Source organism: Lygodium microphyllum, chromosome 5 (genome assembly GCF_053477565.2).
Source record: "Lygodium microphyllum isolate KBCC chromosome 5, Lygodium_microphyllum_v1.1.10, whole genome shotgun sequence".
In the NCBI taxonomy this organism is placed as follows: Eukaryota; Viridiplantae; Streptophyta; class Polypodiopsida; order Schizaeales; family Lygodiaceae; genus Lygodium; species Lygodium microphyllum.
In genome coordinates, this window is record NC_141139.1 from 50,854,193 (window position 1) to 50,872,797 (window position 18,605).

An 18,605-nucleotide genomic window follows, 5' to 3' on the forward strand; every position below is an offset into this window, starting at 1 on the left:
AGCTTCAACTTTATCTTGAGTCTTTGACTCATGAAGCCCTCCTTATGAAGTCCTCATGTACTCCATGAAGCAATCTGGAAGCACTTATGTGTGCTTGCCATGTCTTGAATAGATGCCCCACCAAGGCATTAAAAAATATCACACCTTTTGAGACTTGGAATAGCCGGATACCTTCTGTTTAGGCATTTTCGTACTTTTGGGTATCTTGCATATGCACACATTCACAAGGTACTCAGAAAGAAGTTGGATAACAAGGCTGTTAAATGCATTTTTGTGGAGTACAGCAGTGAGAGCAAAGGATATAGATTATATGATCCTGTCTCTAAAAAATATATTTGTTAGTAGGAATGTGGTTTTCGATGAAAGATCAGAATTATCCCTTGCTGGTTTTGACACATTTCAAGCTGCCATTGATGTGTTTGAAGGCCTGCTGCCCATTACTTTCGGTGATACAGCTGGAGATTCAGCAAATTGACTTAATGCTCAACCAACTACTCCATTGGATAATGCAGAAAATCAGCCCATGGCTGATCTGAATTTTCAGCAAGAGCTTGTACACAGTCAGGAGGCTAGACAAATGCCTAGATGGTATTTGCAGATACTGAATGATACTTCCTTATCTGTAGGGGAAAGTTCTTCCACATAGTCTACTGAGGTGCCAATGAAGGGTTTCCCCTGGGTGACATGAAACACATTGTGGATTTTGGTGGTAGCGGGAAGCTCTAATCGGTATGCTAAATTGCCAACTCTCTTCAGGATCCGGTAGGGGCCATAGAAGCGGTGGACCAACTTGTTTCTACTGCCCTCTTTGAGAGTGGAGTAGCAGGACTTAGGTACTTTCAAGAGGACCAGTTCCTCATGGAATTTGTTATAGCAGCAAAAATATTTGATTATGAGGAGCTTGAGTGTTTTAAGGATGCACAACAAAGTGTGCATTGGATGGCAGCAACGCAAGCTGAGTTTGATTCCATCATAAAGAATCAAACATGGGACTTAGTGTCTTTGCCTATTGGGAAGAAAGCCATTGGAACAAAATGGATCTATAAGCTGAAAAGGAATGCAAATGGTTCCATTGACAAAAATAAAGCTAGGTGTGTGGCCAAGGGCTATGCACAGAAGAAAAAGCATTGACTATGAGGAGACATTTGCTCCTACCTCCCGCATGACTACCATTGGGTCTATGGTTACTTTGGCTGCCCATTATGAATGGAACGTGCATCAACTAGATATAAAGATTGCAATTTTACATGGGGAACTTCAAGAAGAAGTATATATACAACAGCCCATTGGCTTTGCAATTGTGGGATCCGAACACTTGGTCTGTAATCTGAAAAAGGCTTTATATGGCTTGAAACAAGCTCCTCGAGCCTTTTTACTGAGTCAAAGGTTCATAAACAACTCATTAGAGCCTACCCTTTATGTATGTAAAGAAGAGAGGATCCTTGCTCCTCATATGTCTATATGTTGATGATATTTGGCTTACAAGGACACATGCTAATCGAATTTCAGCATTCAAACAAAATTTACAACAAACTTTTCAGATATCAGATTTGGGGCCTTTGCACTATTACTTGGGCATTCAATTCATTCATGATGCTAGAGGCATTGGATTGTCACAATCGAGATACATTGGTAAACTTCTTGAGAGGTTTGGCTTACAGGATTGCAAGCCAATCTGTACACCAATGGAACCTGGACTGAAGTTCTCATTGCATAATGATAGTGACTTGTTTGATATCCACACATATGCTCTAACAATTGGATGCCTTATCTACCTATGCAACACTAGGCTAGACATACAGTTTGCAGTTTCAGCCCTAAGCAGATATATACATCAACCACGCATGTCACATTGGCAAGCTATCAAGTGTATTTTCCGTTACTTACAGGGTACTAGGACTCTTGTATTGCTTTATGCCAAGGAGGGACCACTGCACTTACATGCTTACAGTGATTCTGATTGGGCTAGTGATCATGATTCTCGTCACTCCAGTAGTAGCAATTGTTTCTTTCTTGGCTCATCTTGCATCTCTTGGCTTAGCAAGAAACAATCCACAATTGCCACATCGTCATGTGAAACTGAATACAAGGTAGTTTTCACTACCACAGTTGAATGCGTATGGCTTAGATGCTTGCTAGTTGATCATGATGTATTTATCTCGAAGTCTACTCCTTTGTTCACTAACAGTCAAAGTGTCATTGCAGTGGCACGAAACTCAGTGTTTCATGCACGCACAAAGCACTTTGAGATCCATTCTCACTTTGTCAGAGAGAGGCTACATGCAAGAGATATCAACCTTGTCTACTTTCCTACCACTAGTAATGTGAGAGACATCTTCACCAGATCCCTTCCTCGTGACAAATTTGAAGCATTTCGCAATGCTTTAAATTTGATCTCCTTTGGTGGATGACCCTTGTAGTTTGATCACTCTTCACTCCAAGGGGGTTTGTTGGGTTTGACTCATGCCTACGCTCACAGAGGAGTGTCGGTGATGTTCAATAGGACACTGGGACACTTTTTACTCTCCATACAAGAGATTTTTTTCCCTAGATTTATTCCCTTTAATTTATGTGCCTATGTTATACAATTCTGGGCACTTATCGTGTTTCACACACTTCCGGTGTGAACACCCTCTTACAACCCTAAGGTTTAAGGGTTGTACTTTGTACTTGCACCTTACACTTCAAACTATTGTATTGGGTGTCGTGCTCTCACACTCTACACTGTCTACTCCACTCTCAGCTGAGCTTGGATCCCTTCTTGCTCTCACAGATTGCATAATGCATTAGATTATCAAAATATAAAAGTCCTCATGTACTCATGAAGCCCTCCTTATGAAGTCCTCATGTACTCCATGAAGCAATCCATGTTGTCGTGCATATATTGCATCCCCTTTGGCGTAGCGAGAAGCAATACACTAGCACGAGTTGAAGGAGGGCTTCATGGAGTACATGAGGACTTCATAAGGAATCCAAGCAATCTAGATCATTCCTTATGAAGTCCTCATGTACTCCATGAAGCCCTCCTTCAACTCGTGCTAGTGTATTGCTTCTCGCTACGCCAAAGGGGATACAATATATGCACGACAACATGGATTGGTTTATGAAACCAATCCTATCGTGCATTCCACTCTCGAAAAATCTCATTAATCCCTAAGAGCGATAGATAATGGATTATAGGTTAAAAAAAGTTGGAAGCTAGATTAATCATCAATGAGTTATTAACACTAAATGATTATCCAAATTACATGTGTAAAAGCAAAACAATAACTTACTTGTCTTGGAACAAAAAGCTGTCGCAAAGTAAGGCCTCCGTAGTAACATGGAACAGGGAACGGGAACGGAAACGGGGATAGGGTTGAGAACGTGGGACAGCTAAAAGCAAGGAACGGAAACAGGGGGTGGGATGCAAGAGGCAACGGCCTACACAAATAGCATTTGAAAATGTATACATGTGATGTGGTGGATGGATGTGTAGGCATAGTAATAGGGGATGCCTATTTTGTAGCTTCCCGTTTCGATCCCATCCCCATGTTAGAGCCCCCTCTCATGGTAACAAGGAATGGCAATTTATTATTCTTGTCCTCGTAGGCCCGTCCCTATTCTCATCCCTATCCCCAAAACCGGTCCCATGTTACTGTGTGTGTGGGTGAATGTATACTACGAAAGAACACACAAAAAAACCACCCCCTAAAAGACACCCACTCCACCAAAAAAAAAAAAAAAAAAAAAAAAACCATGTTAAAAACGTCCCCTAACAGGAGAAGCGACAAGGGAACGGGTAGGGGACGACTGAGAACGGCTATTGGGGGCCGGACAGGGGACATCCTCGTCCGATTTTGGCATCCCCATTCGGCCCATCCGTTCGGGACGGCATTCTCGTATTCTTGGGCCTCGAGACGGTCATTCCCTATTACTATGAAGGCCTCCCTAATTTTATCCATATATTCATATAGAAGACCCAATATATTTCTCTCCATATTAGTGATGCGTAATACAATGTAAATAAGAGAGAGACTTTTCACCAATATCTTTGCCTCAACCCACCAACTCTCATTCAAAACATTACGCCTAAAAGTAAGTGCCTTCGAAGAGACTCTCACTCCACGTGAGCCACTTCTCGCATGCAATGGTCAAATATCAAATTTGGACAGACGTGTATCAACCTCTCCGATACAATAAATATATAAACAAATCTAGTGGTAGAAGGTTTCGCTAGCTCAAGTATGCTATTGGCTCAAAACATGCTAGCAATGGATGGTCTTTTCTTCATAAATCTTATTATGCTTACCAAACTGAAGATACCATTCACACAACCTATTTACCCAACATCTTTAATAAGCAAGTCAAGGCAATGGAATACACAGAGTCCACACTATGCTAGGGAACTCCCCCTCAAGCATACGCCCCATGGACACATAGTTACTTCCATTATTTGTTACCACCTATACCACATTTTGGATTCTGATGTGCATGATGATCTACCGCATGTGCTCCCAAATGAAAGCTCCTACAATAGTAAGATATGAGGCAGAGGCATCCATGGCCTTAATGAACATGGTGACTTTGCATGAAGACATTAAAACATTGTGTACATTCCTTTAGCACATATCCAATAATCCATCACATGAAATTGTGCATCCATATTTCACATATGCCTCTTTTAAGGGCTCCAATTAAGCGTATATAGATCATGTTTTCTTTGGAAGCTCCCATGTGTGTAATGCATAATAGGGGCCCATCCAGTCACACCCTATGCGGCTCAATATCATGATTCTCTTCTTCCATTGGTATGTAATAGCCCTATTGAATGGGATATCATACCAAAAAAATAAGCATGTGAACTCCCTACTTGCCTCTGCAATAGCCTGCCTTTGAAGTCCTATATGAACAATTGCACCATGCAAGGGGCCCCTTTGTCCACCACCACTAAAAAATATCCTTGGATTTTTTTTTGCACTTCGACCCGATACGAATATGGACACACTTCTTTTTTGTGGACCATTGGCATCTCCAATTTGGCTAGTGCCACTAAGCTCACTAGCCCCTCCTTGCCCTACTTGTGCTTCATTACCTCTATGTGGTGTTGGATGAGAGAATTCCTCCTCTTGTAGCTCAATCCCCATATGTTTTCGGTGCCAAACATGAACATCTACCGTTACTTTCGCCGACACGTTTGTGTGAGACGAGATATCTTTGTTAGGAACGCATGCCAATAGGTCTTTCAAGCAAGTTATGCTACCCAATTTCTCCAATCTACAATAGTTGCACCACCACTTCTTCAATCCACCGAAATCCTCGTATCCCTTGATCGGAGTGACGTATCTCCAAAATGAATCCAACCCTATAAATAGGTAATGGAAATTTGGAAAGAAGTTAAAAACTTGGAAGAAAAAGAAGAAGGACAATGATGATGGAAGAAAAATAAAGAAGGAGAATGAAAAAAGAAAAAGAACTTGGAAGGAAAGAAGAAATGAGAACTTAGAAGGAGAAAGCAAAAAGAAGAAAAAAGAAAGGAAGGAGGAGAACTAGAAGGCAAAGGAGGAGGGGGAGAGGAAGGGGAGGGAGAGAGGGGAGGAGATGGAGTTGAAAGCTAGAGAAGGTAGTGTGCTTAAGACAAGGGTGAAACTGAAAAACACGACTTTTTTCCCTATATAACCGGTTTGTCCATCTACCATCGCAAGGTGTCAAAACGGTGTTTCCCTATCCCTACTTTGGTCCCAAATGATTGTTCTCTTTTGAGGCCCCCGAAATGCCGTTCCAAGATAGTATGATGGTTCAGTTATGCTGCCTAATGCGAACTCCCTATGGGCCAATTCGGATGGGTCCAAGGATTTCCGTACTAAGATGACTTGGGAGACCATCATCTGTCATCGCTCCAAGAGAACCTCTGAATCATTGATCCAAAGTATTAAATTTAGGCCTCGTTTGGTAAGCTAGTACTCCAAGGACATCCTAAGCGAGCAAACATGAAAGTCCCCTAGGAGGGCTTTTAAAAATGCAACCTCGGCTCCATGAGGAGTGGAGATTATCTTTGAGATGGATCTCCACTATAGCACTGACTATCTAGGAAATTAACTAGCAACAAAGAAGTTTCCTGAAGAAGATATAGTTAAAGTATTCATCAATCAGATCAAGAATCTACTCGAACTACATGGCTGGTGCTCAAATACAAAAGACTAGTGAGGAGGTAGTTGGGAGATGTCTTTGGATTTGTCTACCGAAGTATGATGTACTAGTAACTACCCTTAACACTTAAGTAAGACTTGACGCTTTGACTCTTGAGGAAATTTGTGCACTACTAATGGAGAAGTTGTGGCTTGAAGCTTGAGAAGAAAGTAACAGTCAAGATACTACATTTCCACCAACACAAAGGGCAAAGGTGGTCTCCCTATCAATGGTGACAAAAAGAAGAAAGATAGTAAGAAAAAATTTCAAGGAGAGCACTTCTACTACAATAAGGAAGGATGTGCAATTGCAGATTATCATGCTAAGAAGACAAATGAAAAGAATGGCATCTTGAAAAGTAAATGAAAGGAGACAACTAATATAGCTGAAACAGAGCTCAAGTTATTTATAGCAATCATTGAAGAAGTCAGTTGCTCAGCGTAGGAAGTATTTATCATTGACTCATGGATATTGGATAGTGGCACCTCTTGTCACATGGCCAACAAGAAAGGTCTAACGATTCTATACACAAATACTATTTCCTTTGTTACTACAAATACTGAAGTCAAAAAGCTTTCAAATATGTTATATGTTTCAGAGATTAAGAGAAATCTATTATCACTTGCTTCCATAACTAATCTTGGTAATGAAGTGAAGTTCACCAAGGCAAGTGCAAAAACTCTCAAGAATCAATAGTACAAAAAAAAGTTATCGACAAAGGAGAAAGAAGAAACGACTTGTATAAGCTAAGTGCTCTTATAGGCACCACTGGTGGGAACACAAGAAAATTCTAGCATGAAAGATTTTATCACATTGTATTTGCAATATTAAAGGAGATATAAAAGCAAGTATGGTTACTCACTTGCAATAATTGAAGTAAAGAAACCATGTGAAGCTTGTATAATGGGGCAAGAAACAAAGAAAGGCACTTCCACAAAAAAGCAAGAATAGAGCGAAGGCTCCTCGAGAATTTGCGCATGCTAACTTGTGTGGTAAAATGCCTAGCCTTGGGGGGATCTTATTTTATGTTGATCATTGATGACTACAATAGAAATATGTGGACATACTTTCTTCGTAATAAGGCTCAAGCTTTTGGTAAGTTTAAAGAATAGCTAAAACTTGCTAAGAATGAAATAGAGAAAGATGTGTAGAAACTTAAAACCGATGGTGGTCATGACTTTAGCTCAAAGGAGTTTAAAGACTTTAGCAAGAGGAAAGGGATTAAGCATCAATTAACAATGCCTCGTATACCTCAATAGAATGGTGTTGTTAAACGTCAAAATCACACCATTGTAAAAATGGCAAGGTGCATGCTTAGGGGCAAGGGATTGCCTAACCAATTTTGGACTGAGGTTGTTAAAACTGCAGTTCGCATTCTCAATTGGAGTTACACCATCAAAAAAGCCATTGTCGCAATGGGTGAATCAGCTCTATGATTGTAACGATCCTATGCTTACAATTGTTGAGGAAAAGGCAAATGGATAGAGAAGCAAAGACCAGATTATGCTCACATAGTTATTATGGCCTTGATAGTGAGATTATGAGAGAAGTAAAATAGCCAGCAAACTTAAAAGAAAAACTTTTGGATCTAGGGTGGAGAGCAGCAATGCAAGCTTAGTATGGCAACATAATAAAAAATGACACTTCGAAGCTAGTGAATTGTCTAGAGAAGAGGAAGTTCATTGGCACCGAGTATAATGTTGATGGCAACTTAGAAAAGTATAAAGCCAAGTCTACTACACAAGACATTTCACAAATTGAAGGGTTTTATTGTCAATAATTATTCAATCCAACTACTAGAATGACCACTATTCGCACATTACTTGTACTAGCCGGTCATAAAAAGTGGCAAGTTTACCAAATGGATATTGAATCAACATTCTTGAATGGTGACCTTAAGAAGGTGTGCATAGCTTAACCATTGGGATTTAAGGCCCCACATTTTGAGAACAAAGTCTATACGCTAAAAAAGACATTGTATGGGCCCTAAAGTATGGTACTAGTGGATAGATAAGTTTTTTAAAAGCTTAAACTTCAATAGATGTGCCTCAAATGCTAACTTCCATGTTTATGGGAATGGTGAAAAGTCTGTATATATTGTTTTATACATGGATGACCTTTTTATTATAGGTGACTATGAAGATATGATCCATCAAATTCGAAAGGCTTTGAGCTCTAACTTTGAAATGATAAAACCTGTTTATGGATATTATTCTCTTCGGGTTCAAAAATCTTCTCGTGGATCAACAAGAAGCAATCAACAATGACATTGTCTTCTATCGAAGTAGAGTGCATGGTAGCTTATTTTGCTACATGTGAAGCGGGATGGTTTAAGGAGGATTCTATGGCATATGGAAGTGCAAGATGAAAATCCAATAGTGTTAAGATGTGACAATCAAATGTCATCACCATTGCCAAAAATACAATGTTTTATGCGTGCACCAATACACATTGAAATCTACAATCACTATTTGATCAAGGATGAGATAGTAGAGCTTGTTTATTTTTCAATACAAAAGAATGAAGCAAATATTTTCACCAAAGTTCCTAGTACTTACAAAGAACCTGCTCCGAGTTCATTTTCATAGACTCGACATTGGACCAAGGATGTAGATCACTTGCCGATGGACATTGAAGGAGGGTATTAGATATGCTCGATACCCCATCCTCATAAGGTGCGATCAATGATCCATGGTACTCAAAGTTGTAAGGCCCCCATTATAAGAAGAAGCCATGTGTGAGTCTGAACATTGATTGGGTCTTGACTTATATGTTAAATAAGATCTATACGACTAGATGGCAAATAAGTGACCTTTGTGGGTCTAGCTTTATACAAAGTGGTTTTGTTCGTAGCAACTTGAGACATACAACATTGAGTTGGGGGGTGTGGGAATTATCAAAGTCCCTTATTTTGGGATCGATTTTAGACGAGGGTAGAGCCTTGACCCAATGATAAAGAAAACATTCCATGGAATATTCCCTAGTCAACTAGAAAAGGTTCATAAGATGGTCGAATAGGCCGACTAAACCACTTTCTCAAGCTTTAAAAAAAAGACTCTCTCCAAAGCCATCATTAATATATCTTTCACCCAATTAAGAGTTATTCCTAGTAGCCTTAAGCTCTTTGCATATCATCTATCTAGATCACAATCTAACCTTCACACCGGAAGTGCACAAGTGGATAGAGCCATCTTGTATCACTTTATTTGGAATTAAAAATGTTTTTGTTCTTCTCATCTTTGTTGTGTAATTTTTATAGCATGTAATTTTTTACATGATTACTCTCTCTTTCTTGGAGGGGCATTTGGGGGGTTAGTAAGATATAACATTGCAGTACTCCTTCAATACTCCAAAGTTTCACATTAAACCTCAACCTTGATCTCGATAAAAAAATCAAAAGTTCATAGATATAACCTAAACTTTTTACCAAATGGAACATGGAGGTGAAGAGTGTGTGTATACACACTAGCACATACCAAGAAAAGCCAACAATTCCCCTTCATATCTAAGGCTAACAACCTTTGGCACATGCTAGATGCAAAATAAGAGAGCTAATGGAAAGATCTTACCTTAAAGCAGTAGTATCTTGTTCCATAATGCAAAATAAAGTAAAATTTAATACTGATTTGTTGAATATAAGGAATAATTATGAGCAAAACACAACAACTACCTCATAAAACATCTCTTCAAGTTCCCCCTAAGTCGTATGACCTCCTCCACACACAGGTGCTCATGCTGCACTCCATGATATGAAGCAAGAGTCATTTGGAAATGAGAAGAGACACACTAACATCTGCAGTCTCATGGCACTCTAACAATAAAAGGTAAAACAGGGGAAGATGGCTGATGAAAAAGTATACTGCTCGTTCATTAGATTTACTCCCTTGCCTCAATAAGCCAATAGACAAACTTAAGAAGGCCTGATCACATTTGTCACTGTCGAAACCAATATGTGACCATAGCTGCCTCCTCCACAGAAGTAGATGCATATTGCTCAAACTTGAGAACATTCTTGAATTCATTGTCCCAATTTTGTCAATTTTCAAAAGTATCCTTCTTCAATGTACTCTTGCAGTAATTCTTTTCACAAATGCTCAGATTATGCTCTTTTTATCAATCATAGACAAACAAACAATACCACACGTCGTTTCACTTTGATTCATACACTTAAAACACATACATAGAATGGGCGGAAAATTTTGCCAATTCTTCTTGGTTTCACATTCCCAAGTCCAGCTGCACTGAAAAGGGGTACAGGACCACAACTGCATGCTCCATAAACTCTGTGACAGCAGACGGAAGAATTGATTGATACTTAAAACATGATAACAGAAAATGGATCACTCACACCATACATTTTCTTTTGTGAAACGTCTAACTAAAGCGAACAAGGCAGACCTTGAGGTTCCACAAAGTAAATGTTAAAGCATTGACACAAAGACCCATTCAACCAAGGTGAACAACAACATTAAGTTTCCATTTTAAAAAATACTTTTAAAGCATGTACTGTCATGTAAGTTATTGCATAGTGTCTGATCACAGCTAGTGTCATGAGGACATGTATTTTTGAAACCCCACTTAACATGTGGATTAATTTTTAATCACATGATTAAGTAATTGTTGCACACGTGAGGTGCAATTGGCATTAGAGTGAATTTACGAGCCCAAGACCCCAAAAAATCGCAAGATAAAGGAAAAATTTGCTATAAGTTATGTTGGGCATGTACTTGGTGGTTTCTGGTGTGAATTGTTGGCCTAGGTCATTCATTTGACCATAAATGTCAGTTGGTAATACTAGAGATGTGGTGCTTAACGGTACCTAACGTCGACCTAATCGTCAAAGATGGCACAAAGAGAATCGAGAGTGAAAGATGCCTAGCCAATTTAATTATTGGCCTGTCAAATTATTTTTCTAGGCACTAAAATAATTATTAGATTAATTTTTAGTAATCCCATTGTAAATCAACTTCTTCTTCAATAAAGCTAAAGAAACACCGAAAGGGGCACCAATTTTGGGACCAATCAGGTGTGCATTGTCTAACATCAGTAGGTAAATTTGTCTTTTCAGATTTGCATTATTGTTTACTGCTATAATTAAGTTGTAATCAGGGATTTACCACCCATCCACGGAAGGAAGGCTGGTTTCATGGTTCCATTGCCGGGATACCATCAAATCCTTTGAATTGGTAGGCCCGTGGTACTTAATTGCAACTTGGGACTATTGCATTATTTCTAAAATTGTTCTCAGCAGTGAATTACAGCAAGCATGTCTTCACATGGTGATACGGGATCAAGTGGACCGGATGCATCACTCCTCAGTCAATCACGTGGTGAAGGGGGAAATGCAATGAGTGATGTTGGGCATGGTTCTCAGCATGGACAGCATGCTGAAAATGTGGGAAATGACCCAAATGTTGGCACTTCAATGCATAAAGAGGTTGATGACCAGCAAAGCGCTAAAGAATTTGATGATAGCTTTAAGGATCGAATGCCTACAGCAACAAATTTTTTTGCTGAATTGGCAAAGGATCCCCAGTTTACTCGATTCTTGAATGCCCCAAAGAAGGACAGTAAAGGCAAAGAGAAGAAGACACCTTCTACAGTTTTGGAACAACCACAAGAACCAAAGGAAATGCCTAAGCCTTCTTTAGAAGAGCCCAAAATGCCTAATGAGCACAAATAGTTGGTACCCGTGGGGCAGCAAGTGTAAATGCATGGCTAACTTGGTAGTGCCAATCCATGGGAACATGGGTAGCAAGGCAATTATGCACATGCAAGCATGGGACAGCAAGGATACTTTGGTGGTGGTACCATTTTTCATGCTATGGTTGGACAGACACCGCATACGGAAATGTATGGCACAAATCCCTATGGTATGCAGCAGCCAATGCATGGCTCACAACACCCAATGTATTGGGGTGATGCAAGTGGAATGCCTAATCCCATGGACAGGCACCGCATACGGAAATGTATGGCACAAATCCCTATGGTATGCAACAGCCAATGCATAGTTCACAACACCCAATGTATCGGGGTAATGCAAGTGGAATGCCTAATCCCATGTATGGCAGCATAGGCATGATGCCTAGGGCACAAATTGGGCCATATGGATATGTATCGACACCCCAAGGGACTGTTGGAGCACAAGGATTTGGTGTTGGTCATGTAAGTGCTTCAGATAGTGCTGGTTTTTATGCAAATACAACCAATGCACCCTTTTTGTAGCAACCCATTTATGATAACTTGACTCCCATAGGTCTGCTGAAGGACTATAATGAAGGTGGCAAAAGCATGAAGTTTGAGCCTTTCAGTGGTGCACAAGATAGGCTGAAAGCACTTGTTTTTATTCAACAATTTGATGCAGCCTATTCTGCAAGCAACTTCACACAAGCATCTAAGATACGCAAGGTAACCACATTTTTAAAGGGAAATGCATTGCAGTGGTGGCCTACACTTCTTATTCAAGGGAAGTCACCTATCACTTGGGTCCAGTTCAAGCAAATGTTTGCTTCAAATTGGTTGAGTTTCTTCTCCTATCCAACTAGTTATTGACTATAAACCTTTCTTCATGAGGATTAGCTTTATCCTTGTTTGCCATTGTGGAAGCACATTCCTTTGAAGTGGGATGAGTATGAATCTTTACCTATAATGAATGGCACAAGCAGTAGAAAATCAACACCAAATTTATCAGATCAAACCAACAAATAAGTTGACAGGGATTGTCTCAAATGTCACAATAGTTATTAACATTAAATAATACTTAATGAGTATCAAAAATTGTGCAATCTCCATTCTCATTTTTGCCATCCCCTGGTCATGGTCTACACTTTTTCCCTTATCTTGCACACTAGCAGTTGCTTTTCCCTCCGAAGTAGTTGATCTCTCAGGGTCCCTCTGGCTTACACTCTCTTGGTTAGTAGTCCTCATGCTGCGTTCCTTGAGTTGATCATCTACGCGTATTGCCTCCTCGAAAACTCTAGCTAGCTCGTCTCATTGCAAGGTGGGTGATGCCAAGTCACATGTCAAAGAGGCAAAGGCTGAAAAAAAGGGTAAATCTGAAAGTAAAGCTGAAAATCAAGGCAGATTTGAAAGTAGGGCTGGAAAGAGGAACATAGCGCAGAGAAAGAGTGGGAAAAGTGATGCAGGACATAAGGAGCTGATGGCTGCATATAAATGCTATATTTGTGAACAAGCTGATCATATGACACGGCTTTTCAAGCAGCATGTGTTTAAGTATCATGGTATGCCAAAGTCGATCATTAGTGATCATGACCCACAGATGACAAGTTTGTTTTGGAAAGGATTGTTTGAGAACATGGGCACAACGCTGAAATTCTCTTCATCCTTCCATCCACAAACTGATGGTCAATCTAAGGAGGCAAATTCCACAATGTTAGATCTTTCAAAGTGCTATGTATTAGACCACAAAGCACAGTGGGAACAATATTTGCCATTGGTTGAGTTTGCATACAACAACACAGTGCATAGTTCCACTGGTAAGGCTCCTTTTGAGGTGGTAGAGGGTAGTAAGAAAGTACCCCCTATTTTGCACACAAAAGATAAAATCTTTGAAGCTGATCGCTATGTGGAAAACATGGATGCATCTTATCAAAAGGTTAAGTATGCGCTTCAAAGACCACAGGATAAGCAAAAGAGAGTAGCTAATCGTCATAGGCGTGCTTTGCACTTTGCAGAGTATGATTATGTATTGCTGCAATTTAAAAAGACGCAACTAAAAAAAATGAAGGGCAAAGAGCGATTGTATCCAAAGCTGTCTATGAGATACTATGGGCCATTTCAAGTGTTGGAGAGGATCAATGATACATGCTATAGACTGAAATTGCCTCCACACTGGCAGATACACAATGCCTTTCATGTGAGCTTGCTTAGACCTTTTCATGGAGATGTGCCAAAAGATCTATCTACTGAAATTTAGCCGAAGGTTGAAGAGGTCGATGAAATATTGGTACTACCAGAGCAGATTTTGGCACACAAAGAGAGGAAGATTAGGGGTAAGGGTTCCAGAAAGTATTTGGTGAAATTTCAGAATTATTCACCATTGGATACCAAACGGATAGAGGTGGATGACTTGGTAGAACATCCTCAGTTGTTGCAACTTTACCTTGATACTTTCCAGTTAGAGCCGACTTTGATGAGCAGCCTGAATGTTTTGAGGATACACAACATAATGTGCATTGGATGGCAACAATGCAAGCTAAGTTTGATTCCATCATAAAAAATCAAACATGGGATTTAGTATCCTTGCCTATTGGGAAGAAGGCCATTGGTACAAAGTGGGTCTGTAAGCTAAAAAGAAATGCAAATGGATCCATTAACAAATATAAAGCCACGCTTGTGGCCAAGGGCTACGCACAGAAGAAAGAAATTGACTATGAGGAGACATTTGCTCCTACATTCCACATGACTACCAATAGGTCAATGGTTGTTTTAGTTGTCCATTATGGATGGACTGTGCATCAGCTTGGCATAAAGACTGCATTTTTACATAGGAACTTCAAGAAGAAGTGTATGTACAGTAGCCCATTGGTTTTGCAATTGTGGAATCCGAACACTTGGTGTGTAAGCTGAAAAAGACTTTATATGGTTTGAAGCAAGCACCCCGAGCTTGGTATGCAAAGATTGATGCCTTTTTCCTTAGCCAAGGGTTCATAAACAGCTCATCAGAGTCTACCCTTTACGTCTATAAAGAGGGGGAATCCTTGTTGGTCATATGTCTATATGTCGATAATCTTTTGCTTACACGGACACATGCTGATCAAATTTCAGCATTCAAACAAAATTTGCAGCAAACTTTTGAGATGTCTAATTTGGGGCCTTTGCACTATTACTTGGGAATTCAGTTCATTCATGATGCTAGAGGCATTGGATTGTCAGTCTAGATACATTAGTAAACTTCTTGAGAGATTTGGCTTACAGGATTAGAAGCCAATCTGTACACCAATGGAACCTGGACTGAAGCTATCATTGCATGATGATAGTGATTTGTTTGATATCCATACATATGCTCCAGCAATTGGATGTCTTATTTACTTATGCAACACAAGGCCAGACAAACAGATTGCAGTTTCAACCCTGAGCAGATATATGCATCAGCCACGCATGTCAATTGGCAAGCTGTCAAGTGTGTTTTCTATTACTTGCAGGGTACTAGGACTCTTGGATTGCTTTACGCCAAGGGGCATAGCAGCCAGAAACGTCAGAAACGTTTAGAAACGAAACGTCAGAAACATGTTTCATAAGTTTCTTTCAAGAGGGGGTAAAATAAGAAACGCGGGTTTTTTTATATAGGGATTTTTAATAGTTTTGACTGGGAAAAGAGGTTCTAAACCTCTATGGAACTCTCTTTTAAACAAAGAATGGCTAATTCATCTTGAGTGATAAGAGTCAATTAAGAATAATACATTATACGTTACATATTCATGATCCATTATTGACTTGTCACTTATGTCAAAGTTAGTCTTTGGACAAGCTATACTATGGTTTAGAACTCAAACATTATGATTCATACATGTCATACAAAGAAAATTGAAATTAACATGTAAATAGTCTATCTATAATATGAATTGAGTCAAGTTGCAACATCATGATTCTCGTTTCAAAACAATTGATGAAATGTCAAAATCGAGAATGAATCGTAATATATCATCATAAATGAGACTAAAGTCGTATAATATTCAAATCTCAAGACAAGAATAGATATTAGATTGACAAAGTCCAATAACTAAACAAAATCCCAAAACAATCAGTCTCTCATCCAAAATCTTGAGCCCTCACGAGTCATTACACATCATCATCATTATGTTTAACATTGCTCAATAGTTTTTGTAAAAAAAAACCATGTTTTGGTTCCAACTCACCTAAAAATTAAAAAATAATAAAAACACCCACGTTTTTTACTCTTAGAAACATTTTGTACTTTAAGAAACGTTTCGTAAGTTTCGAATTCAAAGAAACGCGTTTCTTAGCTGCTATACCAAGGGGGGAGCAATATACTTACATGCTTACAATGATTCTGATTGGGCTAGTGATCATGATTCTTGTCACTCCACTAGTAGCAATTGTTTCTTCCTTGGCTCATCTTGTATCCCTTGGCTTAGCAAGAAACAATCCACTATTGTCACATCGTCATGTGAAACTCAATACAAGGCAGCTTTCACTACCACAGTTGAATACGTATGGCTTAGACACTTGTTGGCTGATCTAGATATATATGTCACAGAGCCTACTCCTTTGTTCACTGACAATCAGGGTGCCATTGAAGTGATACAGAACCCACCGTTTCATGCATGCACGAAACACATTGAGATCCATTATCACTTTATCAAAGAGAGGCTATATGCACGTGATATTAACCTTGTCTACTATCCTACCATTAGTAATGTGGCAAGCATCTTCACCAAAGCTCTTCCTTGTGACAAATTTGAAGAATTTCACAATGCTTTAAATTTGATCTCCTTTGGTGGATGACCCTTTTATCTTGATCATTGTTCACTCCATGGGGGTTTGTTGGGTTTGACTCATGCGTCTCGATGATCTTCAATAGGACACACAGGTACTTTTTACTATCTGTACGAGAGATTTTTTCCCCCATATTTATTTCCTTTATTTTATGTGCCTATATTACACAATTTTGGACACTTATTGTATTTTACACTCTTTGGGTGTGAACACCGTCTTACAACCCTAAGGTTTAAGGGTTGTACTTTATACTTGCTTCTTATACTTTAGACTATTGCATTGGATGTCGTGCAATACTCACACACTCTTCTCACTATCAATTGTACTCTCAGCTCAGCTTAGATTTTTTCCCCCAGACTTATTTCCTTTATTTTATGTGCCTATATTACACAATTTTGGACACTTATCGTATTTTACACTCTTCAGGTATGAACACCCTCTTACAAACCTAAGGTTTAAGGGTTGTACTTTATACTTGCTTCTTATACTTTAGACTATTGCATTGGATGTCGTGCAATACTCACACACTCTTCTCACTATCAATTGTACTCTCACCTGAGCTTAGATATGTCCTTTCTCTCACAAAGTCATGTATCGACTTATTAAGAGCACACACATGATCGACAACTACACACACCAAGCTGTCATGTCGGTAGGTAGCAGATGAGTGACAGGAACTTGACTATCTCAACATCATCGGCAGCCTTGGCAAATGGCTATCCCACATTAGCCTTGGTTGGTTTTCCACTAGTTGCTTCACTTTCCCTTTGCCTTTGTATTTCAAAAGCATGGTTACATCACCTGAACACATAGCAACATTCTTCCTAGTTTGTTGCTCCTACAACAAGAGGCCTCTCCACTCCACGAATGTGAGGGGGGTTTGTGCCCCCCTCAAATACAAATTCAGTGAAGTATAAAATCCAAGGTAAGACTTTGGAAGAGAATTCAAGGTGATGTTTATCATCTCATCATCTATCAGCACCTCATCGATATTCAAAAGTTGCTCTCTCAAATTCTGAATGTAGGTGAGGTGATCTCTCACAGCATCACTCTCACCATATGTGCATTAGCCAATTCTCTTCTCAAATAAGAAATTCTAGCTTCATTGCATGCTGCAAACATCTATTCCAAGATATCCCAAGCTGCCTTTGAGTCCTTCCATGACCAGATATGAGGGATAATTGCCCTCTTTCCATTGAAAGAGCAAGTAAAGATAAAACATGTGCATCCTTAGAATCCCATTTCTTCTGTTCTTTTGTTGGATGGACATGGGCCGCAGCAAAGGTAGCTTGTTATCCTGTAGCCCCTCTCTTAGGCGTCTAAGGTGCAAACGCTCCTGCTCCGGCTGAGTCATCAGTAAAAAATCCCAAAGACCCTTCACAAAAAGTAAAGTGTGCACCATAAAACTCCACAAGGATAGTTGGTGCCATCCAATTTATCCTCCTAAGTGAGGACACCCAAAATGTTGTGGTCACTATGACCTTGCTGAGCCATTGCTGCAATAAAGGCACAAACTGCAAGCAAACACTTCCTAGCTAAAATGTAAAGTATACTCTCACAAGTACCAAGATCCCAACATGGGACATAAATGCAAGCACCAAAACTTTCCAAAACTGTTAAATGCCTTGAAATCCATGCCAAGACTGCACAAAGTACTACCAAGTCTGCAACACACAGCAATTTACTGCTGTACCAGTGCACTTGCCTTGGAATGTGTGCCAAATACAAATTTCAACAATTTAATACTGAAAATCACCAAATTTCCAGAAATTTCTCTACCAAATCTAATCCAAACAACGATTGAATGTTGTTGATGTACTTGTTTTCTGCCTTGGGATATGTGCCAAAGAAAATCCACAAATTTTCCCAATAAAATTTTGAGAAATAATATGAATTTTATACTTACAGCCTGAGAATTCGGTGTAATGTTGCTTTGGGATGCATGCAGACAGCAATCA

At 39.5% G+C, this 18,605-nt stretch overlaps 1 protein-coding gene across 8 annotated transcripts in view; it reads right to left on the bottom strand.

Moving 5' to 3' along the window:
• Positions 1-18,605, bottom strand: part of LOC148035814 (uncharacterized) — a 153,754-nt gene that overhangs the window by 8,642 nt on the left and 126,507 nt on the right. For 7 of the 8 annotated variants that reach the window (XM_087677827.1, XM_087677824.1, XM_087677822.1 and 4 more), the window contains one exon: positions 10,349-10,451. In XM_087677827.1, the coding sequence (XP_087533953.1) occupies positions 10,349-10,451 (103 nt within the window). Of the gene's footprint in view, positions 1-9,838; positions 9,904-10,348; positions 10,452-18,605 lie in introns of all 8 variants that reach the window. The other variant, XM_087677826.1, reaches the window with a different exon arrangement.